At 34.2% G+C, this 27501-nt stretch overlaps 1 protein-coding gene across 1 annotated transcript; it reads right to left on the minus strand.

Annotated features, from left to right (window-relative positions):
• Positions 1–11: 11 nt before the first annotated feature.
• LOC149421726 (VPS35 endosomal protein-sorting factor-like) lies at positions 12–24621 on the minus strand. Its single transcript, XM_089635037.1, has 18 exons — positions 24467–24621; positions 23284–23377; positions 21105–21233; positions 20798–20927; positions 16613–16767; positions 16312–16490; positions 13006–13354; positions 12316–12491; positions 12134–12234; positions 10672–10850; positions 10039–10191; positions 9205–9371; positions 6302–6464; positions 4079–4271; positions 2642–2784; positions 2181–2340; positions 1340–1608; positions 12–623 (listed from the first exon to the last, which is right to left on the minus strand). The coding sequence occupies exons 1-18, from the start codon at positions 24478–24480 to the stop codon at positions 537–539; spliced, it is 2841 nt and encodes a 946-aa protein (XP_089491163.1). The 5' UTR covers positions 24481–24621; the 3' UTR covers positions 12–536.
• Between the last annotated feature and the right edge of the window lie 2880 nt (positions 24622–27501).

Consider the following 27501-nt stretch of genomic DNA (forward strand, 5'->3'; position numbering starts at 1 on the left):
TTTCTCATATTCTAGTTATTGTGATGACACATAAAAAGACATTAATTTTTGTATTTATAATTTAATATCAATTTCGGATACATAATATTATAGTACATAGTATGTATCAAATTTTGAAATATTACAAAAATATCGAGCATACAATATTACAATATATATGTTCGTGTATGTCTAATTGGTGTGAAAACTTGTTCATTTATGTATTTTAAAATTTGTAATAATATTACCCTGATATTTAAAGAAATTGTTTGCAATAAATGTAAAGGAGGTATCTCACCGGTGAGTAAATCCACGACGGAAGCAAAAAGCATCTTCAGCGCGGTTGTTCTGTTCTTTACACAACTTAACTAGTTATTACGTTATATCATTATATTTAATGTTTGATTTACACTTAATAATAAGGCTACAAAAGCTTTGAACGGAATTATCTGTGTATAGAGGAATACTAAAAGTGAATCCAATAAAATGTGAAGTTCTATTAATAATAATTGATTGTTTAGGAAAATGCTTTAAAATGTCCAATTGTGTTGCAGTCTTTACCTGATGGTTTTCAATTTACTGATTATGTTTGGACTTATTCCTGTATCTGAACTCGGCGATTGTAGAAGTGCCATCAAAGAATTCTGTAAAAGATTCATATACATGTATTATTTATTCGTTGATTATAATCTAACAAGAATTATTTTGTGATATTTAATATACATATGTTTTAATTATCAGTATGCCTGCATAAAATTTGACGTAGGTCGCTAATTTTAAATACAAAACTGTGTATGTTCATATATTTGCTTCCAAATAATATATATTTTTTTATCTGTGTTTTCAAAAAATATGGGGAATCATAATAAACTCGGTGAATATGTAGGTACATTTATTATGAACTATTTGAGCCCAATTTTTTTATTTATTTTATGATCTTTGTTAAGAAACTCAATCGCCACATTCCAAAGTTACATCTCAAAACACGAACTCGTGGGAACTGTAAACCAAAATTATGTAGGTAATAATCATCATGGAAACATATTCATTTTATGTAACCAGTATGTGTACATATTTTTAAAACTTCAATCTTGTTTCAAGCTTTTTTTGCTAAGTTTTTATTATCTAGGCACTTCAAAATATATACAACAAGACAATCTATTATATCTACCCGTCAAGTAAATGCCTATTTTTACAGCTGTTTTAATATTACCAAGGGTTAAAGTTACTTGACAAGTTGCTACTCGGCAGTTTACTCAGAGGTGGTGAAATACTTCCTTGATGCTGAAGATTTATTATAGTATATTTAATTTGTTTTCAATTATTAAGATTATCTGTGAAACTCTTCCAAACTACTTACGGACATTTTGTGGTCGACGCATTCTTTATATCTGTGTGCCAGGTTCCATAGGTTGATGGCGAGCACCTCATTCTCCTTTACGTTTGTATCTGACCTCCGTATGACTCTCCAGAACAAGTCCAGCGCTAGACTGGACTGCTTGTGATTCTCATTGTTGACTCCCAATTGCTTGAGAATCGACAGAACTTCCTCCACCAATAAAGCACACATCTTATTTACCTCGGCAATGAAATTCGGCTTTGGTCTGTATAATCTGTCATTGAACGTAACTAAAAAAAATATTCAATTTATTGAAATAGCTTTTGATGGTTATACACATTAATGTAATATTTTATCATTGAATGAAGAAGAAAATATTAATAAATTTAAACAAAGCATGAAACAGAACAAGACACAGAAAATAAAAAGGTAACGGTCGCAACTGGGGACCGAACCCAGTATCTTGTCTTACCATTATTGGACAACACTCTAACCACTGAGCTACTGAGACCTGATATTTTCGTAATTAATTGAGGGTAATATTGGTAATTCTTAAATTGAATAAAAAATTGATAAGATGGAAAATAATTAGGTCTTGGTTTCTACCAGAGCTAAGGGTGATGTCCCGGTAAGACAGAGATTCCATCCACATTTACAACTTTTATCTTCTGTGTCTTGTTCTGTTCTTCATCAATTAAAATGAAATATATATATTTATCTATAAGCTTAAAAATTTTGTGGCTTATATAGTAGCATGTATAAATTTCACAAAATTGTATTGTATTTGTTTTAAATAATCTTATACGCTTTCTGAGAAAGCTTTTTGATTGAATACAAAGAATAACATTTGATGTGTACAAACCGTAACTGTTCTGATACAAATAGTTTTCTTGTGCCATGTTTGCTAGCAGATCAATAGCTTTAAGGAGAATAGTATACCGCGATGGATTTGTGGCTTCCCATGAGAGGTGATTTAATGACTTTAGTAATCCTTTTACTAAGTTTAGTGTGCTTGCTTCACTCTGGATTAAAACATAATAATCATTACGGTCGGACAATTAAGTACGTGTGAATTCGCTTATAATGTATTTATTTCCTTTAATCTAAATGTCATATTGCAACCTCAATAATTTAATCTACTGTATCAAATAAAAATAATATACACTTAAAATATATATTTTTTTACTGTTGTTATTTTTTAATCTGTCTTTGTTAAAACCAAAATAATGCTGAGATTTTCAGATGTATGTATTTATTATTTGCAGGGTAGGTTATGTTTCCTGTAAGTGGGAACGTTATCATTAATACTGTTATGTGTCTTACCGCCATTAATAGGAGAGTAGACATAAAAGCACTCAGGTAAGAAACGAGGAATGCGTCGGTGGATCTCAACTGTCCATCGATAGTTGTTCTTTTAGAAGGCACATCTGGCAACACATTCAAGGCTTCTTTAAAACAATCTTCAGCTGGAAACAAACGAAATTGTTTCTATAAGCCGTCTTGTTAAAATCAAATTCAATATATTTTTCAATTGATGTGTAAAATTATTCTCTAAAATGTATCTACATAGTAATACATATGTTGAAATATTTTAATAATATACGCACATATGAATCCTATAATTTCTATACCCGCTATATCCGATTTTTTGACAAAATGATCTGAGTATGACATCTTGTTCACATTTTTGCGAGCAACAAGAGGAGCCTAAAATTGAGTTTCAAAACCCTCCTTATCACGACCAAAAACCATGTTAAAACTGCGAGTGAGAAACCAAATCCGCTATATCATACAGAAAGTTACTATCAAAACGCGCCATATCGGATTCAACTAATCACAAGCAGTTATTTTGCCAAAATACAATATGGCCGCCGCTCTGACGCCACGCAAAATGATCTACACGTGTGTTTCTAAACCCGCCATGTCGGCTCAGTTGACTTTCAAAAGCCTCTATATCACGAAGTGAGTATCAAAATCCGCGTTATCCATTTTATTTATCGAAATTACTTAATTATTGCTAGACATATATAGAAAAATAAATGCTTTTCGAAATTTTATTACTCTGATTGATTATATAAAAAATTGTATTGCAATTACTTATGTACGCTAGAGATGTGACAGTTTTTTGCGGTTTTCTCCTAATCAATGAAAGTTGATATAGCGGGTATAGAAATTACACGACTCATATATTATTTCAGTAATACATATGTTGAAATATTTTAATAATATATGCACATATATTATTATTATATTTTATATTAACTTCACATAGAAGGCCCTGGGGGAAATAATCTCCCTCAGGGCCTATGTCATCTTAGGGGGTGCTTGCTGTGTGGAGAATCTTTTGGGGGAGAGGAAGGAGTGAATCTGGATCTTGAAGCGACCCATATTGTAGAGGGAGGAAACACAGAAGCCGGCAAACCATTCCACAGACAAGCTGTTTAAGACAAGAATGAGTCGTAACTTGTGTGACAAATGTCAAATGTGTATAAATGTTGGGTGCGCATTTGGCATGATTCCTGACTGCCCCGGTGCCGAAGGAATCGATGATGCTAGTTCCTCGGAGTATCTTCCATTAAAATACCGCTATACAGCATTCATACCTGATGATTGTGTTCCAAAGATTTCAAACTGTTTAAGATATGCAAATCTATCAAACGGAGCGCTTTTTTTTGCACAGATTCAAGTATCTGCGAGCCCTGTACAGTACGCCCAGCTTCTGAGAGTTAACTTGGCTTATGTTTGTAGAAAATGATTAACCTTGACTTCTGCAGCGGTTCAGCAATGCCACTTGTCCGGAGAGCAGATAGAGCTGGACCTTATTAAATGGACACAAGATGGCGGGAACGGTAACAAAACAGTAAGCGGCACACGCATTGACGAACCATCCAGTTTTTTTGGTGTGTTTTCCAATCACCACCCGTCTTGTTTCTACGGAAAGACTATTCACAAGCTGAAAAATTAATCAATTTAGTTTGTGTGCTTATTAAGGAACGAGAGGACACACTAAGGATGGGTTGTTTCGGAGAATTTGAACAATTCTTCAAATTTCAAAGTTAATTTTTAAGTTCTGTGAAAGATTTTTTTAAGTTCTGTTATTATTTCAGTTCTGTCAATCAACTAGCCTATAATATAATAACATAACTTGTATAGGACTTTCACAGAACCCGAAAATGAACATTTAAATTTGATGAATTGTTCAGATTCTGTGAAACAACCCATCCTTAGTTACAATTAGCTATGCCGTAATAGAGAGATACACTAAGGACGGGTTGTTTCGGAGAATCTGAACAATTCATCAAATTTAAACGTTCATTTTCAAGTTCTAAGATTTTTTCAAGTTCTGTTTTTATTTCAGTTTTGTCAAGCAACTAGCCTACAATGATATAAAAACAGAACTTGAATGATTCTTTCACAGAACCCGAAAATGAACGTTGAAATTTGATGAATTGTTCAAATTCTCCGAAACAACCCGTCCTTAGTTACAACCAGCGATGTTCATAGTAGAGAGATACACTTAGTTACGATGCTAACTTTGTTACAACTAGTGGTGCGAAAATTTGTTGTTTTTGTACAACATAAACATTTTTGATTTTTCTTATTGAACAAAATTATATATTTAAATTTTTTAGGCGACAAGATATTGGCCACAGCATTTTTTTTCAACAATAATTGCCATTATTTTAATTTTCGCCAAAGTTTGTAAATGTTTTTACCATTTTTTATGCATTCCATTACGTCACTTGGGATTTTTTTTTCAGTGCAGAAATTCTGGGACTAACTACCATAATGTGAATTTCTCACTGCCCAAAATACTAATAGAGGGTTATAATATGAATTACTCAGGGAAAATTTTCAATTTATCACTTAATACATAAAAAATATAATTTAAAAAGCTGTACAATCTATATAAATAAAAATGTTTATTTGTTCAAAATCTTAAATCTCCGAAAATTCTTCACCGATTGCTTCGAAATTTTGACACAACGTTGCATTCGAATACGGGTGTGTTTTTATATACCTATATTATATAGATGTTACCTGTGACATGTAAAAACACACTTTTTTTTAGCGCCATCTTTTGGACGTAAAAGCTATACGCGCTATTGTTTCTCTATTTGCATAGACAGACTGGGCCACAGCTAGTAGTAATATAATTTTAAACATTTCCCATCTAAAAGCCCCTAAAAAGGGCGTTAAATAATTAAATGTGGTCTCGGAATGGAACTAACGGATTCTATAACAGAAATGTTATATTTTAATTTTTTTATATATACAATATAATATTATTATTGGGTTTATAAAAACAGTTTATTTTTAAACAAGTTCTGCTGTGTAATTATTATTACGCGTGACAGCTGTTTCGCCCTCTGAAGGCATTATCAAACTGTCAAATTAAACTTAATAACAATAAATATAGAAATGTTATACATGATTTTTTTCAATGTTGCTTGAAATTTACATAAAAAGTGTATATTTTCCAAAAATATATTATGCAAGGTATTTATAAAAAAAACCTAATTTATCTTTCACACCTAAAATTAATTACGAAATCAGACATTGTTTTATTGAAAGTAGAAAAGCGACATCGTAAAAACACCAAACCTTTTGATATAAATAATTAAATAAATATATATAGAGGTTCAACGGTTGTATTTAACTGACTAAATAAGGTAAATTTGCATGTTAAAAATATATAAATTTCCAATATTCCATATGTAACTATGAAATACCAATCAAAATTGTGGGACGTGACAAAAACGCAATGTACAAACTTGATGTACAAAAATGCCCACATATTTTAAAGTAACGTAACAATTTGATCATTTCATCTTGATAATTTTTGTTAGTAAAAACATAATAAATTGTCTATACATGTTAAAGAATGGTGTATCATTAAAAATTTAATTAGGCAGATAACATATTATATAATAACCATCCAATATAATTTGATTGGAATTAAAAATATTATTTCATATTTACCTGTACAAGCATAATATGAACCATTTCTAATTTGTAAAAGGCGGCACGAGCTTCAACATAAAATTCCAATTGTTTTTCAAAATCCCTTCCGAACGAGACGTATCGGACAAAACCGCAAACTAATTCTCCAATGTATTTCAATTCATCTTCCACAGTAACAGCACTGAAAAAAAAGTTTTAATGGGAGTTAGCACGTCATTAAAATATGAAATCTTAAATATGAAGTGCTAAATCTGCTTGTAGATTTGTCTAAATCGTTGTTTGAAATGGATTTAGCTGTATTTGTTGACCAGATCTGAATATTCAGGTACTTCCCAACCTTCCTCATCTCCATCCCCTCTTCTTCCTTTCTTCGGCCTCACAACATTCTCAAAATGGGGATGCCATAGTTTTACTGACTCCGGACGGTCGTGGACTTATCGTACTTACACATAGTTTTACTGACTCCGGACGGTCGTGGACTTATCGTACTTACACATAAATTAAAATTTTATAAAGAAGCAGTAAAAACTCAAAAGGTGAACTGTGCTGATATATATTGGAATGACGCTTTACCCTCCTTGAGTGCAGCTTGCAGATATGGCTTGGCCATAGAAGACTTCTACGAAACTTGGTCACCATATGGGGAACGTAACATCTCCCTGTCATTGGAAATATTGGCAACTAACCCCTGAGGTACGATATGCCGATATATAGACTGGATCATAGAAAACATCTACGAAAATTGGTCACCGCTCTGGGAACATGTGCCCCTATTAACTACTCATTCGACATTGGTAATATTGGCAATTAACCCTTTCATGAACCGATATATCGGCATGATACTTTTTGCCCGGGAACATGTGTCCCTGTCAATTGCTCATTCGACATTGGTAATATTGGCAATTAACCCTTTCAGTGTGGTATGCTGATATATCGGCATGATACTTTTTGCCCAGGAACATGTGTCCCTGTCAATTGCTCATTCGACATTGGTAATATTGGCAATTAACCCTTTCAGTGTGGTATGCTGATATATCGGCATGATACTTTTTGCCCAGGAACATGTGTCCCTGTCAATTGCTCATTCGACATTGGTAATATTGGCAATTAACCCTTTCAGTGTGGTATGCTGATATATCGGCATGATACTTTTTGCCCAGGAACATGTGCCCCGGCAATTGCTCATTCGACATTGGTAATATTGGCAATTAACCTTTTCAGTGTGGTATGCTGATATATCGGCATGATACTTTTTGCCCAGGAACATGTGTCCCTGTCAATTGCTCATTCGACATTGGTAATATTGGCAATTAACCCTTTCAGTGTGGTATGCTGATATATCGGCATGATACTTTTTGCCCGGGAACATGTGTCCCTGTCAATTGCTCATTCGACATTGGTAATATTGGAAATTAACCCTTTCAGTATGGTATGCTGATATATCCGCATGATACTTTTTGCCCAGGAACATGTGTCCCTGTCAATTGCTCATTCGACATTGGTAATATTGGCAATTAACCCTTTCAGTGTGGTATGCTGATATATCGGCATGATACTTTTTGCCCAGGAACATGTGTCCCTGTCAATTGCTCATTCGACATTGGTAATATTGGAAATTAACCCTTTCAGTATGGTATGCTGATATATCCGCATGATACTTTTTGCCCAGGAACATGTGTCCCTGTCAATTGCTCATTCGACATTGGTAATATTGGCAATTAACCCTTTCAGTGTGGTATGCTGATATATCGGCATGATACTTTTTGCCCGGGAACATGTGTCCCTGTCAATTGCTCATTCGACATTGGTAATATTGGCAATTAACCCTTTCAGTGTGGTATGCTGATATATTGGCATGATACTTTTTGCCCGGGAACATGTGTCCCTGTCAATTGCTCATTCGACATTGGTAATATTGGCAATTAACCCTTTCAGTGTGGTATGCTGATATATCGGCATGATACTTTTTGCCCGGGAACATGTGTCTCTGTCAATTGCTCATTTGACATTGGAAATATTGGCAATAAGAATTTTCCAGTGAAAAATATTATGAAAAAAACATTTTTAAATATATTCATATAGATCAACAAAAGCTGATTCTAAAGATGAGTCTTATATTATGTAGAATTTTAAAAATCGATTAAAAAACCCACTCAGAGGTCAAGTTTACACCGGAAACTTCCAGATGCTGATCTTGAAGTGAATCAAGGTGCACGAGTGGTGTTGGATTTAGTTGACAAGTAACGCTATACCGGCCGAACAGTATACTGTGATAACTTTTGTACATCACTCGACTTGGCCAGAATTCTGATGGAAAAGGGACTTGCCATAGTTGGTACTGCACGCGTAAACAGGGTGTTTGTCCCGTTACATACACATATACAACATATTGACACGTTCATACACACTATTGCACACTTGCATTTATCTAAAACTAGTTTGATAACCCACACCTCTCATATGGTCTGGCCAGGCCACATAGTCCATCCAAGGGGGTAAAAGTACATTGTACATCGGAGGGTTAAGTCATAAGGTTGACTATAAACTAAAAAAAAATAATAAATAAATAGACTGGAGTTCCTTATTAACCCTTTAGGTGCAATATATCGGCGTGACATAATGCACCTAAAGTTTTTCTAATAAATTGAATAATAAACATCATTACTTTGGATTTTCACTCGTCGTGAAAGTATGAAAAAACAACCTTTATGTTTTACTGAATATTCCTCGCATATAATATATCCTGCTTATTTATGGGGTACATCAAATACTAATATTATGTAATTAATAACTGTACTATATTGTGTAGTTATATTATGTAATTGTTATATTATGTAAATCGTGTATCTTTTTTTAATAAAAAAAATAAAAAAATAAAAAAAAATAAAAAAAAAATGTAATACCTAATAAAATAAACTCACTTTACAGATTCATGGAGTATGATACATATCTGCGTCAAGTTATTGATTACGGTTTGATCTGCGTTGAGCCAGTCTTGTTGGTTTTGATATGCAGCCAGCAGGTTCTTACAGACCTCCACACGAGTCGGCCCGCCTTTGAATAATTCCAAAGACGGTAAAATATTATCCTAAAAATTTAACAAAAGTTTTTTTACTGAAAAAAAAATATTTATATTTACATATTAATTATACATTACATGTTTCTTTTCTTATATGCCCTGGAAATATGCTGGCTACTTAGAAACTGGAGTCTACAGAGTGGTAGATATTCTTAGGAAGGGTTGTTTTACATAATTTGAACAATTCATCAAATTTAGAAGTTAATATTAAAGTTCTGTTATTATCCAGGTACTATGAAATAAACAGCTCATGATGAAATAGTAACAGAACTTTAGTTTAATTTTTGAAATTTGATGAATTGTTCAAATTCTGTGAAACAACTCGTCCTTAGTACCGCTTGAAGTATCTTTAGCCGTGTACGGTGACCAGATCTTAATAGCCAGGTACTTCCCGACTCTCCTCTTACTCGTCTCCTTTCCTCCCCCACTCCCCTCAGCCTCACAACGTACCCGGATTGGGGTTGCCATACTCCCACTGGTTCCGGACAGTCGGCAGCAGTTGAAAGTCTTGTGCGGTATTCACAATTTTTTTAAGTGGGCCAAAGCCGGGATATTTTTCAATCTTCTGTCCCATATATGGTGGCACTAATATATAGTTTCAATGAGATCATCTTCAACATTCTCAATTCCATCAACTTCTAAAATTAATAATAAAATATTCAATATATTCACTTACCAAAGTAAATAATCCTTCAATATCAGTAGTGTGAGCAACAACTTTTTTCATTATGATTTGCAACTGAATTTGTATAGGATGTGTTTCTGTAGAATCTTGCGTTTGGTTTACCCTGTCAATAATATCACCTAGAAGCCAATTGATTTGTAGGACCTGCAAAATAGATTAGCAAAATATCAAATCGTATTATCATAAATATCCTCCAAGGCACTTAGACTCTGCTATTCGTTGATACTGAACTGTTTCCCAGCCACTTTTGCCAAGAATTCAGAACTATGGGATAATGCATTAACTTTGGTAATGAAATTTACAGAAATCTCAAAATTATTGGGTAAAATTTTCTTAGGTTTTAAAATGTTGCCATTCGGAAGCAGTAATCTGTATTAACAGGAGAAAAATTGTCGCCACTGCAAGCATTAACTTGTTTTAATGGGAGAAAATTGTTGCCACTCGCAGACAGTATCATGTTTTGACAGGAGATAAATTGTTGCCACTCGGAATGTTTTGACAGGAGAATTGTTGCAACTCGGAATGTTTTAACAGGAGATAAATTGTTGCCACTCGGAAGAAGTAACCTTACAGGAGATAAATTGTTGCCACTCAGAAGCAGTAACATGTTGTAACGTTACTCACGGAAAAGTGAGTTGCTGCAAACTGGATCCATGGTTCAGCAGCAGCCAAGTAATGTTGTAATTTCTTCATCTTTCGTACAGTTCTCCAGGCAGAGGCCAATAATGCTTTGTCGTCAGCTGATCCTCCTCCGGTACAGGCCCTTTGCCCCAGGGTGGCCAGCATGTCGCTCACCACACTATCTAATTAAGGAAATACCCAACATAATCCTGAATGCTTATAAAAATTACTTTTAAAAAAATTAGCATAAAAAAAACTTGACCAAATTTATAATTCACACAATGTGTTCAATGTGACCTTAGAACGGGGTACCCCAGTAAGATCACAATGACCATGTACAATGTGACCTTAGAACGGGGTACCCCAGTAAGATCACAATAACCATGTACAATGTGACCTTAGAACGGGGTACCCCAGTAAGATCACAATAACCATGTACAATGTGACCTTAGAACGGTGTACCCCAGTAAGATCACAATAACCATGTACAATGTGACCTTAGAACGGGGTACCCCAGTAAGATCACAATGACCATGTACAATGTGACCTTAGAACGGGGTACCCCAGCAAGGTCACATTCTTTTCAACAAAACAGTTTATAACAAACAAACCAAAAAATTTTAAAACAATCATTACGTAAGATATGATTTGAGATTGTCATGGCCAAAAGTATTATAGTGACTAATTTTTGTGGTATTATGCCGTATTGCGCTACCTCGTTTGGGACAGCATTACAGTGTCCATCATCAGGGCAGATGTATAATGAATGTGTAATTAAACATATCTGCATTACAATTCAAAATATAACTAGCTTACTAATAAAATATTCAGTTTGTTTACATCGTTGAAGGTGTTCTGCTTCAAGGTTCTCCAGTTTTCTTCTACAGATGTCAGTTTATCTCTGAGTGTGTTGAATTTACAAATTCAGTGTCAGTGCACATAATGTGTCACACATCTGCCCTGATGATGAACATTGTAATGCTGTCCGAAACATTGGCTAGAGAAGGAGGCAGCACAACATGGCATGATACCCCATAAATGAATCACTATAATAATTAATTACTTACACAATATTGAAGTTGTGGTTGGCACAATGTCTACTTGGCTAATCATCTACAAATTTCCAAAAGAAAGACCTGGTCAAATGTAAATAACTTCATCCAAACTCTGAGAGTTGTACGACGCATGAGTTAGACAAGTCTAGTGTAAACAATAATCAAGCAATATTTAAACATGGTGAAGGTCTGAACGAAGCTAATGTCACGGTTTTGATGGCTATGTCAGCCAGCAAATATTATTTTTGCTGGCTGACATAGCCATCGTAAACAAGTACCAAGCAATAGTTAAACATGGTGAAGGTCTGAACGAAGCTAATGTTACGGTTTTGATGGCTATGTCAACCAGCAAATATCATTTTTGTGAGTTCTTTTGGTTGCTCCCAATGAATAAATTTTGAGGCACTTACCGTCAGCCTCTGTATTGGAAATGAGGTCTAAAAACTGCATAGCACGGCAGATTATATAGTCAGGTTTGAAGGATGCCATAACAGATCTCAAAAGTAAGTCGCTAGAAGAATAAGATTGAAATATTAAAATTGTACACACCCAGACTAAAATAATAATATTTGTATATATTTCATGTGCATACCTGTCTTGGGCATTCTTACACTGTTCAACCAGTTTGTCCAACACTGCAGTCGAAGCGTTGGACCAGTGAACTATTCCATACAGGAGCCAATCAAGAGCCGGATTGTATAGACTCAAATATGTATTCATCTCAATATTCTGTGCGGCTAATTCATTCTTAATGTTTGTATTAAATATCTGAAAGTGAAAACAAATAACAACAAGTTTTTAAAAATACAAAACTGGCTATGTACTTAAAATGAGCATTGTGGATTTTAGGTGACACCCAATACATACATATTTCTTTCACAGCCAGCGCAAGTTTAAAATAAATATACAATTTGACACACTTGTTTTTGCAGGTGGCCAAAGGAGGAACTAAAGAAGGAACTAACTATGTACCTCATCTCCCACCATCTCTCTCACTTCACCTCTCACCGCTTGTATGAGTGTAGTGTATTCGCCGCTCTCTTCAAGATTACATCTTATCGCTGAACCACGCAAATTCGCCCATGGCCTTCCCGCAAAACCAACTAATGCCTAATAAGTTTGCCACCTGCTTTAAGTAAGTGCTGTTCGTCATTTACCTTCAGAGAAATAAGTCGAGAGAGAGGTAAGTCCTTTTTTCTTTGTGCAATGGTCCTTCGATAACATACATAATTACACAATTTACTGATTATTATTATTATTATTAAATAATTATGGAAATTACCTGGGGATATGTAAGAAGGAAATCATTGATATTGTACAAGAAGTATTCCTTATCGGTAGTATTCAGAGTAAGGCCAACTCGGCTCAGATAGAACCTAGCATAGGCTGCAACTAGCGGGTGCCCGATACCGCGGATCATCGATGTCAATCTAATTAACGCCGATCCAAATTCGTGGCGAGTCAAAAAGCTGTAGCACTTCAGCAGTGACATCTCAATGTAGAGTCGGGGGACCAGTTCCCTGATGGAAGCCATCTTGTAAAGCCAGTTCTGACAGGTTTCCTTAGCCAGCTCGGGCACCATGTCGGGAGTGAAGTTCTCTGGTAATGCTGTCGGCTTTTTACTACCAGGTCTAAAATAATTCAAACTTACATTTCAATTTCTGGATCGTAACATAGATTTCTGATGTAATAGACTTTTTAATATATCAGAATATCAATTTATTATAGTTAAACCCCCCTTATAAGGTTAGGCACCGTTCACTCGTGAAGGCGATAATACCTATTCCAAACAATTTATTATAGTTAAACCCCCCTTATAAGGTTAAGCACCGTTCACTCGTGAAGGCGATAATACCTATTCCAAACAATTTATTATAGTTAAACCCCCCTTATAAGGTTAGGCACTGCTCACTCGTGAACCTATGTTTAATTAGGTTCGTTAGCATTGACCAATATGCTTAACTACCTACCTACCGAAGCCCTTAGTTATTGTCTATTTTTAAAACTCACCAAATTTATTACATACAACTCTAAACAAGAAAGGGTCCACCTTTATGACCCGGCCGGAGCCCATAATTGCAAAGATGCTTTTTCAAGTGAAACACTAGTATTGACATTTCTGAACCGTAATAAAAAACTCAAATAAAAATTGCAATCTTTAAATGCAATTCTAATATCTATTATGAATAATTTTCCATTGCTTCTGTCATGTCCTCTAAATTTTAAATGTTAGTTTTAAGAAAAATATGTAATTCACCCGGGTGTGAAGAAACAGGGAAACTTGTTAATGTTCCTAGTAAGGTCAACTTTCTTAATGTATTGATGTGTTATTTGTATTTTTAGTTTAAATATGAGATATTTCCAGTATCTTGAGTAGTGTGTTAGAATTGATATGTTGTTGAGTACCTACAGACCAGAGAAAATTAGACCCTTTTTCTGAGTTTAGTGATGGTGCAGATCACAATAATTAGGTGGCAGCCTATAGGTATAAACATACCTACAGACTAAGGGAAATTAGACCCCTTTTCCAAGTTTAGTAATTGTGCAGATCACAGTAGTTAAGTGGCAGCCCATAGGTATAAACATACCTACAGACGACTAAGGGAAATTAGACCCTTTTTCCGAGTTTAGTGATCGTGCAGATCACAGTAGTTAGGTGGCAGCCTATAGGTATAAACATACCTACAGACTAAGGGAAATTAGACCCTTTTTCTGAACTCGGTGATCGTGGAGATCACGAAGTAGTGTTGTTGGAGCCAATGGGTACACTTACTCAAGCTCAAGAGGAATGCCCTTTGTATTTGTATTGAATTGTAATAAATCGATGTTAAGAAGATAAAATGTTTTCCTACGTTGGTTTCCAACGGTTTTCTCATACGACGATCGTAGAATCAGATACAGTATATGAATTTTTATCCCTATGTTCTGTTTTTTTGGTCCCCTGAAGACTGATATTAAATTGTTTAAAATAAAAAAATTTCCACACCGTTGGAAAACGGTGTTTCACTGTACATATTTATTTTTAAATGTATTTCTGAAAACTAGGTACTTATTTGGAAAGTTGCTTTACTCTTCCAGGTTTCTAAGTGTATTTTTGCGTTACTGTTAACCCATACATATATCTTTTGAAGTTCTCAAATATTAAATTATTAATCGAGAAGATCTTAGTCCTAAGGCATTGCTTCCTTTACCCAAGTACAGAAGGAAGACTGACGAGCGATGTCCCAATAGTCACTTAATTATATATTAATAATTAAGTGATCCTAATTTGCAGATTTTATGTAGCCGAATAGATTGAGAGGGATGTATAGATTGAATGAAATATTTATCTCGGTAGTTGATTGGAAGTATATATTTTTTTATTGCAATTCAAGGTTAAAATAATAAAAATATATTATGATGACATCATATTTTATCGATAAAATAATTAACTGATAACATTTATAAATGATAGGATTAAAAAATATAATATTATCTCATTATACAAGATATGATTTCAGATTTTTATAGCCAAAAGTATTATAGTGATTTATTTTTGGTGTATTATGTCGTGTTGCGCTACCTCCTTCTTTAACCAACGTTTCGGATAGCATTACAGTATCCAACATCAGGCATCACACATCTGCCCTGATGATGGTCACTGTAATGCTGTCCGAAACGTTGGCCAAAGAAGGAGGTAGCGCTATAATTATCTCATATAAGTTCATATAAAAAATATTTATTGATGATATTATTAAAAAGCAATATTTTTTTTGGTTAGGTTTGGTAGGGTTTTATTTTATAATGTACACTCATTACTTATTATTTACTTTTTCTAATTCGCATTAGTTTTTTTTTTTACACTAGCTCCATACGGCCAATATGATATTCGGGGATGCTGTGTGGAGGGTCTTTTAAGGAAATGAAGGCGAGGAGGTTCTGAGAAGGAAAAAGGTATGAGGATTGGGTAGGTATCTGGGGGTCAGTGTTTCAAGAGTGGCAGACGTACAAATCCACCCCTCCCACTGCGGTTCAAAGAAATGGGTCAAGAGAGTCTGGCTGGAGAGGTCAAAGGGTCTCCTTCAACCGGCCTCTACCAATCTGGCCTACCACGCAGTAGGTGGACGGACGCATTCACAGCCAAGACCTGGACAAACCTCACCCCATGGACCTGGGCACCCCTGCTAAGTCACAAAATGTAGCGAACTGCTTGGGGTGACCTATAGCAGAGGTGTGGGTTTTCCAATAAATGGTTTCAGGGACGGTACCCAAACCCGCCTCCCAAAATATAACTGTTATGTAATGTAATGTTAGTTAAAGTACATTATAAAATAAAATTCTCCAAAAACCAAATGTCTACAAAATAATTTCCCTTAGGGCCTATGTCATCTTTGGGGATGCTGTGTGGAGGGTCTTTTGAGGAGAGGAAGGAGTGAACACGGATCTTAAAGAGACCCACGTTGTAGGAGGGAGGAAACACAGAGGCTGGCAAGTTGAACTCAAGAATGAGTTGTAGAAATGACTAACCAACTTAAATAATGAATTTGATATCAAATACAATGAATTTATAGTTATAAACTAGTTAGTTAAAAAAATCATGCGTACTTACTCTAAATATTCAGCCTTTGTTCTCAATCTTTCATATACTAATTTCCCAAATATATCAAGGATGTCTGTTATTAACACAAATTTGCTAGGATAAAACTGCATTACAGAAGTATCGACCAGCAATTTAGAACATTGGATGGCAATCTTCAATGCTTTCACTCTCTGCTCCGTATTCCAGGCCTAGAATCATTCAATTTCACATTAGCATTCCTCTATCCATACATCATATTAGTGAGAAAGCAACTTCTACCTTCTTGTCTTCATTCCCTCTTGAATCTATCATGAATGTGTATTTTTATTACCTGAACCAATTCTCGGTTAAGCATATCAATTCTAGATACATATTCCTGCTGTGACAAGTCCAACATTTGCCTGACGGAACCCTCTTCAAAGTCATCCAGTTGCTCTAGGCGGGTTTTCACCTGATCCACAACGCATGTCTGAGTTTTCATAATCACTGAAATAATATAATACATAGTATTACATATCGACTCCTCCTAAGTAAACTATTGTAACCCACAAAATGGCAATTTTTAATTTTTATATATTTTGTTATTTGTAGTTTGGATGCTGTATAAATTTTATGTGGGAATTAACAAAAAAAAACTTTGAAAATATGTAAAAAGGTTTTTTTTACACTGCCATTTATCGTAACTCCTTTGTGCTGTACGAAAAAAAAAAAGTACAATACATACAATAGTTTACGTAGGAGGGTCGATATATACATATATAATGTATATGTGTGTGCACACCCCTATACATACCACTTAACCCTCAAGCCGCGGGAAGCAAGTCATTTCATCACGCTTGCCTCTCACGCGGGAGCGTACAAGTATGTTACAGAGTCGAAATTCATTTGTAAAAAATCCCCATTCATATCTCTGGCTACATCTCTAGAAATATATTCAATATATTTGTTTGTTTATCTGGGGTAAGGATTTAAAGCGAACGAGACAGTTTTTCCCGTTAAGCTGATTTCAAATCTCCCGCGTAGGTACAAATGGTCTGTTAATGCATTAGACTATTAGTGCAATATCTGTAAAAACGTGCGCCACTTTAAGATTTAGGCCGTTTTTGCGACAGTTTAACTTAAAAACAAGGAATTTCATTCTATATTCATTTCTACCTATAATCCCCTTTAGCAGGAATAAAGATTAATATTTTGTTCATATGTTTAATTTAAGAATGCATTAGAGAGGTTAACCTAAATATATATATATTTTTTTTTTTTTTTTTCTCTTTTGAGATTTGCGTCCACTGTTATAGTGCGATGTATGTTGTTTTGTGTTTTAGAGAATTTATGTATTGGAACACAATGTGTTTTGTTTTTAATACAATTTTAACTAACGTAGGTGCCCAGAAAACTGAATTGAAATTGATTAATATTTAGTTACGTTTTAAGTAATTTTTAGTAAATGAGACCCAAATTAATCAGTGAACCCCTAATTTTAACAAACCCCAAATACTTGATACAATTACCAAAACATAATGACTTGCAAACCTCTAACATGTATAATAAGTGTATAATGTACATAATACAAACAATACATACAAGAGCACTTAAATATGACCCAGAGAACCTACCTACCAGTAATAAAACAGATTGTCAAAACCAGATTTTATCAAGGACAAATGAACTGACTTAAAATTGATCTGCAAAACCTAATTATATAATGTATTATTGTATGTCACTTCTCCTATCAACAGTGGTAAGACCATTCAAGTAAAATAAATGATAATAAATCTTACATTCAATGTTTTTTTTAAAATTTATATTAAAATCTGATAGGAGTGATTGAAGACATTATTTGTTTTTATATACATACCCACTTAATTATCACATTAAAAAAATTAAGCAAGATATATTTTGCATCTGTGATAACATACAGAACGGGTAAAGTAGGTTTATAATTTCCGTTGTCATCACATACATCCAAATTGATAGATTTGCCCTGACTTTGCCATGAAATCTGGGTATCATTTCGACGAGCTGAAGGCAAACCACGTGACCATATTTTTGACACCAGGAGGGTTCGAGAATGCTTTGAATAAACTACGACATCAGTCGTACATTGACGACCGAAGAGCGTAAATTAAAATAACCAGACCATGTGCAGAAAAGTAATGAGGGACATTTCTGCGCAGGATCTGAATGTTCGTTCTTAAACGAAATGTGTCGCTAAAATTGAGGACGGTGGGTAAATTATAACACATTTGAAAAAGTGTCTAACTAAATATGTAGTATAAAACATATTAAATTTTGGAAACATGCCCATACTTACCCGATTTAGGTTATGTAGTTTAGTTTTTACACAGCCAGCAATTTATGAGCCATTGTAAAAAGGACTAGTAATTCGTAAGCAGATTTTATTTAGGATCAAATAGAGATATTACAATGCGAGTTGCCTGTTGTATATTGTCAGATTCATTTATTGACAAATCACCGAAAGTGGGACTACGCAAGTTGGTTTCTTCCCCTTTCCCTGATTGGCTCTATTTGAATGTCTAAGGTTGTCATAAACCATTTAACCTTTGGAATACCGAGCTCCTGCGACCGAATATTCCGTTGTGTCCAAGAGGCATATTTGCATCAACATATGACATCGGCTGTGTCTATATTTGTAATACCGCCTGCGGTTGTGGGAGTTATTTTTATCTTTTGCAAAATAATGTTTTTGTAAATTGTACTGTATTACCTTCTGTATTTATAAAGATATCCTATTGTATATAAGTATCATAAGTAGTTTCCTCAGAATAGCTACTAATATTCAAAGAAATGATTTTTTTCTCTCTCATTTTATATATGTACAAAAGTTAAATAAACAAATCCAAAGATATTTTCATAAAGCTAAATAAGTGTCCTTCACAATGAATCTAAATAAATATAGCAATAGCACAAAGTAGTGTGACATAAAGTACATATACCGTTGCAAAGTCAAGAACGCTTCCTCAAGGCGGGGCACTTGTTCACAGATAAAAAAATTATGTTAGCAAGTGAAAACGACAGGATAGAATAATATTAGGATATATTATTACATTGCTAAGCGAATAACATTTATTTTAGAATGCCACAAGCATTTTGCTTTACTTACAAAATCCCACAAAAAGGTGGCATGTTCTTCCTTGCCTACCGGAAAGGCTGGCGTTCAACGGACAAAATTTTACATTGCCGAAAGGCAATTCCGGAACACAAGAAGTTGAAAAAATAATTAAGTAGGAAGAACATAAATATGTGTAATAGCAAAGTGAATTCTTATTTATATCATTTTGATTTTATTTACTTATATGCACATCAATATCCAATCATCGTCACAAATAAAAAAATGATTTTTGAGTTCTATTGATTATAATGTGGATTTACTTAATAAAGAGGGATCACGCCCTTGAGGTGATTTTGCACAAAAACGGCGCTATATGTATTATTATTTGCTAGAAAACCTACAAAAATCTAGTTCTAAATGTGTTTGGCAGCAAAGAGAAGACTTCTATCCTCTTCTATCTCTCAGGAGACTATGGGTTTAATATATTTTAATGAAATAGGTCAGTCTGTTTTACCGATTTTGCATAATTAAATAAGGAGATAAGCAGTTACATACTGATTATTATCTAATGACTTTACCAAATTATATAGTATTGCATCAAATCATAATAATAATAATAATGGTGAAAACTTCTTGTACATGTGAAACAATGAAATAACAGAAAATCTGAATCGGTTTTTCGTCCGGTGATACAAAAGCACAATCTATTCAATTACTGATCCCATTATTGGAAATGTAATAAATCGGTGACTTATCAATCTGTTTTGTTTTATCACTAAGTCTGAGTGGAAATGTGTAATACATAAGACGAGACAGATGGGATTATCACAGTGCATGCTAAGAATTCATGATATCAGACTGATTCCTTGATAACATGTACAAATAATTTTATGATCTATCGGATCAGAATTGGGAAATCACATTGATTTGGAAAATTCACATAATTACAAAAAAACCAGCATAATAATTGATAATTATTTTTTTCAGGCATTATAAATACACAAACAATAAAAATAAATGTGTTTTAAATTTAACATTCATTCATTGTGGTTTCTATACTATCAATTCATATAAGAAATATTGAACACGTGCAGCATAAATTTTGACGATTTATTTACTTCAAACTATACATACCTATTCTACAAATAGACTATACATTTTTACTAAAAACGCTTAAAATATATTCCCTACAAAATAGAAGACAAATAAATGACTTAACTTTTTTGTCTATGAGGACTGTTGTGAACTCCTGCACCTCATCGACTTTAAAGTATCAAATCAAGAAGCCAAGAAAACTATATTATTCTGCAACAGTAATTCGGGGTCTAACTACCACATACACTACTAAAAACAACCTCTTGTTGTCGCAGTAAATCATGTAAAATATAAAATAATGTAAAAGCCTGTCAGTGGTTTTAATAAATAAATTACTTGGAGAAAGCTTACATTTTTCGCCTCCGGGTAAAAAACTTGTGATGATGGAGAGCTTTTCAGCTGTGGTATAATGTATTAGTATAGCAGCTCTCCGAGAATTCCACGTCTCCATCCATTCATGTTCTCTGGTCTTTAACTTCAGCTGAAAGATAAGCAAAATGAAGAATCAATCCAATATTCAAACATAAATGATATTATTTACAACAATATTCTCACATATTTTTAATTAAAACATAACTGATTGATACCTCTTTAAATTGGAAAAATCATAATCAGGACTTGTTGATAAGTTTTAGAGAGATTTAAAAAATGAACTTACATCTTTGGAAGGTAAGTCGTTAGATGGATGATCATTGGCAAAAACAGAAAGTGGATCATAGCCTTCTAGCGCTATTGATAAAGGATCCGACGCAGACTCCATGCTTTTGGGGAGGTGATTCTTCGTAACCTGAAAGTCATTTCTCTAAAGGTTCATTCTACACTAAAGAAATATTTAAAAATACAATCTGGAAAGCCAATTGCATGTTTTCAATGAGTCTAGTTTTTGGACTGTTAATTCGTGGTGGAAACTAGACTCATTGAAAACAATTGAATGTTTTCAATGAGTCTAGTTTTTGGACTGTTAATTTGTGGTGGAATTCCATTGTATTAGAATTGAAATTTAAACAACTTTTGCACTTTGTTCCACTTATTTATTTTCACCAGGACCAGTTTCATCCAACTACGGACATTTTCAGACTGGTAGTTGAAATTCTTATGCTACGGAAATTATACAAATTTAGGCAGGGGTACACAATATTGTCTCTATATAATGAATGATTATATTTTTTGATAATTTAATGTATGTATTATAAGCTATTTTGATAATTTAAGGTATATATTGGTAATTATAACATTTATTATTATAATTAAGAATGATGTTACATAGTAAATAGATATTTTTAATTCACATGAGTATAAATTAATTAATATAATTTAAAAGGTTTGTGATTACTGATATTTTACTCTGCTAATGTTGGGATATTCCCTCCTTGTTGCTTAGGGCTCATGTGAATAAATAATTAAATATTACTATGACGCCGCCCAGCTAATTTCTAAACTTATTTCAAAATTGCCTCTATAAAATAATACACCTGTCACTATCATTAATTTTCTGAAATATCAATTATTATAATCGCCTAAATGATGTTTCAATTCCGTCAACACTAAGAGGTTTTCTTTGTATTTGAATGAAATCTTTCAAATATTAACAAAACCTGAGTTTCTTTGGTTCAATCAAACCAGTATGAAATTTGGACTTGTGGACAGATCCGTGACTCGCGACGTCACAATCAACAGGTTCAGTCATTCCAACCAAACAAGTCGTTTTAATGTGCATAATAATATATCACCAATTTAAGTCCAACACGGGGAAGAACCACTTGTAAAAATGTTTAGAAGGGACAAAAAACTGTCTGGGAATATAAGCGCCCTTGCTTGCTATGTACTGGGGATGGTTCATTTGCAGTATTGACTTTAACCGAGTATATGCAGTCTATTGGTCAAATTCAACTTTTAAAAGCACCAATCAATGTGGCTTGTGCTGTTCAACTGAAAGTGCCAAAAAACGTATTTAATAATTATTATTAATGCACACAATAAATAAGAAATGGTAGTCTCCCTTTATTTTCCCGCATAAAAATGTACTGAAACTAACTAACTAACCATCACGCCGTTTCTCCGCAGGGGTAGGCAGAGAGGAAGGACCGCCAAACAACTCGGTCTTGGCCCACACTCCTTGCCTCATTCACATTCATACATCGTCTCACACATACTCTTCTATTATTCTGACTCTTGATATGGCCCGACTCAAGTATCTGATTCACTTGGACGTGCCATTTCTTCCTCGGGCGTCCCCGACTTCTGCTACCATTCACATTTGCATCGTATATTCTCCTTACACTCCTTTCTTCTCTCATTCACTCTACATTCCCAAACCATCTAAGCGTCCCTTTCTTGATCTTACTCATTAAACTTACATCAGCCTTGCACTCTTTGCGGATCTCCACATTTCTCACACGATCATACATGGTTTTACCACACATACGCCTCAGGGATCTCATTTCTACAGCATTCAGTCTACTTTCATCCTTTCTCTGCCAGTTTCATGCCTCACTTCCGTACATCAGGGTAGGTACCAGCACTCCATTGTGGACTGCTAGCTTCGCTTCTTTGGACATTTTTTTGTACAATTTTGTAAGTACAACTTGGGACAATTTTTTATCAAATGTATTGTAAATTTTTTAAAATTTCATATTGGAGATATTAAGCGATGTTATATTATCAGAAACATGTTCTTGCATATTATGCAATCTCCCATCTGAATTTATCTACGTTCAAAATGATTAAAAAGATGGAAAAATAGTAATGACACGTTGCTAATTATTGTGTTTATTTTAATAAAATCATAAAAGTATAAGAGTGTAAAAAAAACTTATTAATAAATTATGTTCACCCACATTTTTCACAGTTATTAATTTCAAAGGATGATCTTCCACAGGAATCCTCCGACAGTCTTTCTTCATCTGTTCATAGTCATATTGCAAGCATGTCCTGAAAATATTTTACAATTAAAAACAAGCTTTTATCATTTAAGATAAGGGGGACAAACAGAAATATTTAGGTTCGTAGTAGTAAATACCCTATAATATTGAAAATACATCCAACTCGAGTAAAATATTGGCAATATCAACAACTCTGGTCGCTAGAGACGCTAGTGTACAAAATCTAGGTTCTGTACAAGCACTTTACAGATGTAATAATAACAAACAACAAAAGCACTCCGTTTTTCAGGATGCACAAAAAACGTTAGTTATAATTGTGGGAATAAAATTGAATTAATAATAAATATTGAATTAAAATAATTAATTATTACTTTTCCAAACCATCAAAGACAGACTTTATAGCCGCTTTAATATTTTTATGTACGAGCTAAAACAGCAGTAAGGTTGTATGTAGGTTTCCTATTTTTTTCGTTTTTTATAATTTGTAAACGTAAATTAAAAAATATATTTCACATAAAATCCATTAAAATCTGTGAAAGAAAACCAAGGCGCAGAACTCATGCCTCTAGGAGGCGCTAGGTGTAGCATGTTGCCATCAGAATGTATGGGAAATGTCAGAAGTTGGAGGTATTATTAATATAATAAAGCTCGGCATTTGTGGCATGAACGCAATCAATTATTCAATTGTTCCATATTTTATATCATGAACCATGACTGTCAATAGAACGGTATTGGCTTTTATAATGTGGCCAAGATGGCACGTTGTGGAACTCGTGATACTTTAATGTAGATTTAAATTTTCTTTGTTGGTTTTCTTTTTTTACATCGAAACTCCGACCAGCTTATGTAGAATTGCATTTTAAGGGTTTGGTAGGCGTGAAATTAATAAATAGCAATATACTAATTCATCTATATCAAAATTAATACTTCTTCCTTAATTATTTGTTGATAAGAACTTCTTACGATTAAGCTCAGTGTGATATAGATAATATCATAATTAAAAGAAGCAATTGGACTATTAAATGTTTTCTAACTTTTTATTCTCATTGATATAATAACAATGGGCGTTTTTAAGTCTATTACCCACGAAAAAAATAAAATTTATAAGAATACGATCATATATTATAAGATTACGTACCAGTTAGTGGCCATTATGATAAAAGTTACATCTATTAGGGAAAAGGCAGTAAACTAACTTCAGTAAAATGAAGTAGAGATTTCTTACAATTAATATAAAAATGTATTCAAAAGAAACGTATCTGTCAACATTTACAATAATTTGACAGCTGCAGTTTTGACATTTCCTAAAACCATAGTGTTTTTCTTAATATAGTACACTGTACCAACGACAATAAATATAACCGTGCATCCGCAAAATAATGTTGGAGATAATTTTATTTTAATTTTTATGCTGGTACAATATAATTTGCGAGTTTAATAATTATCCTCATTTTCATTAAAAAATACATTTTTCCGTACTACCAACCAGTTCTGGATTTGTCAATAGGCCTTATAGGCCGCGGCCTAGGGGCGGCAGAGTTCAGGGGGCGGCACTCGCTCGCTTTGTTAAGCCGTGTATGCGATTATAAACAAAAGAAGTCCCTGTGGATAGACAGAGTTTTATAACTATTAGACGATAAATATCATTTTTGAAAGGCGCTAATTCCTAGTACTTTAGTTAGATAGTTAGTTATATTGATGCTACTGCCCGGGCGGCAAGGTGGCGGGCGGCGGATCGGGGGCGGGTGATGTGATGAACAGTCCGTACGAACATATTATATACCGTATCACGCGCGCGCCGGGCCGCCCGGCAGTGCAAAGCGACAGTTTCGTGTGTATACTTGTAGTCCAAGCGATGACCGGAAAAATCCCATCCTATAGGCCACATGAACCAAATTAGTACTGGGCTTTAACCCCAAATAAGATTAGTTAAAAAAACGCATTCATCCAGATTTCGGCCCGGGAGGAGTCCTGGAAAGCGACCACTTCCGGTGTCATTTTTGGGATGAAAATATCCTACGTGCCACATTACCAAAACTAACGGCAAAAGTTGATTGCAAATTTGTTTTGAAAAAAAAAAATCGTTCGGCCAACTTTTGTGTGGGGAGAAGTACCTAACAAATGACATTGTAGGTATCCTCTAGATGCGGCAAAATATCTCGTCGGCCACACGAATGAAATCGATGTCAGAATTTAGATAAAAATTCCCTGTTTACGAATATGTCGGTCGGCCAGCTCAACACGAAAACTCTCCAAATCATAAGTCCTGTATTCTCGCTTTAAGATCTAGAGGTTTGATTTGCGGTTGTATTCAATATTCACTAACTGCCCAACTAAGCGAGGAAATTGCTTATTGTAAGAATATTTTAAAGAGGGTCGTTGCTGTAATGAAATGATTGGCATCAAGAGGTCTCGCTTTCAGAGGAAGTAATGAAAAATTTGGTGACCCGCACAGTGGGAATTACATAATGCTACTTGAATTAATAGCAGAGTTTGATCCATTTTTAGCCAAGCATATTGAAAGACATGCAAACCAAGGATCTGGAACCACTAGCTACCTATTAAAAACTGTCTTCGACGAGTTCATTTGCTCAATGGCTGAGAAAGTACTGAAATGCATTAGTGATGAGATAAAAGAAGCGAAATACTTTTCTTTAATTGTAGACTCTACACCGGATGCAGCACACGTAGATCAACTGACACTTGTGATTAGATATGTTTTAAATAATGGAGAGCCATGTGAGAGATTTCTTAAATTCTTACCTTCTGTAGGACACAAGGCTCAAGATATGTTTGATGCCATTACTTTAGAGCTAGAAAAGTTGAACATATATCTAGAAGACTGCCGGGGTCAGTCATATGATAATGCCTCGAACATGTCAGGAATTTATAATGGTTTACAAGCCAAAATTCAAGAACAAGCACTACTTGCCATGTTCGTCCCTTGTGCAGCTCATTCATTAAATTTGGTGGGAACCTCGGCCGCTAAGTCTTGTACAGAAGCCTGTTACTTCTTCATGTTACTGGAAGAGGTAAATACTTTCTTTGTGAAGTCAACCGATCATTGGAAAAAATTGGCTAGTGAAATAGGAAAACGAAAGACGCTGAAGAGAGTAAACCTCACACGTTGGTCAGCAAGAGCAGATGCCTATCAAAGTGTAAGAGATTCCTGGGATGAAGTACTTACGGTTTTAAAAATGATTGAAAATGACACTACACAGAAACCCATCCCACGAATCGAAGCAAAGGGAATTCGCCTTAAATTGGAAAAACTGGAAACGGCATTTATGATCGTATTTTGGAATTCTATTTTGGACAGATTAAATAAAGTGAGTGCTCAGATTCAGAACTCATCTGTTGATGTACTGACGGTATCTGATCTTTATGGATCTCTTCTCGATTTTACAATAGCAGAGCGAGAAAACTTTGATTTTTTCGAAAAAAGTACAATTGAATTGAGCGCACTTAAGCAATATCAGGGCGACATTAAGAGTAAGAGGAACCCAAAGAGAAAAAACTTCATAGACGAAGCATCAAATGAGGAAATTGAAACAACCTCCAGAGACTCTTTCAGAGTCAACACCGTTTTGGTAATTCTGGACAGACTGAGAGCTGAATTAGAGAGAAGACATGGTGCATATTATATAATCTTTAAAGAAAAATTTTCATTTTTAACAAGAATGAGTGAACTTTCAACACAAAGAGTCTCAGAAAAAGCTCAGTCTCTTGTGCAATATTACTGTAATGATTTAGAAGACGATTTAGTTCAGGAATGTGTACAATTTTGTAGTCACATTTCCTCTTATAAGACGGCAGAGAAACCTGAATCGACATCATTACTGAATCTTTTTAAGTTTTTGAGGAAAAAATCTCTGTGTAATGTTTATCCAAACTTGGATATAGCTCTCCGCATTGCACTTTGCACACCGGTCACAAATTGTTCTGGAGAAAGGAGTTTTTCCTGTTTAAAGCGTGTGAAAAATTACCAATGGTCTTCACTGTCGCAAGAAAAACTTAACTCTTTGGCTCTTCTGAGCATTGAAGCAGACTTAATGAATACTATAAACTATGAAGATATTAAAGATGATTTTTTCAATAAAAAACCCAAAAAAAATTGTAATTCTTGTTATTAAATTTTACTAATTAAATTAAATTTTACTAATTAAATTAAAT

The sequence above is a fragment of the Hesperophylax consimilis genome, chromosome 8, assembly GCF_061612785.1.
Source record: "Hesperophylax consimilis isolate HC1 chromosome 8, BYU_Hcon_1.0, whole genome shotgun sequence".
In the NCBI taxonomy this organism is placed as follows: Eukaryota; Metazoa; Arthropoda; class Insecta; order Trichoptera; family Limnephilidae; genus Hesperophylax; species Hesperophylax consimilis.

Coding starts and splice junctions, on each gene's coding strand:
- LOC149421726 (XM_089635037.1), bottom strand. Junction 13,355..16,311: donor ACAAAGGCTGAATATTTAGA/GTAAGTACGCAT, acceptor GAATTATTTTAG/ACCTGGTAGTAAAAAGCCGA. Junction 10,851..12,133: donor TTCCAATACAGAGGCTGACG/GTAAGTGCCTCA, acceptor TTCCTTAATTAG/ATAGTGTGGTGAGCGACATG.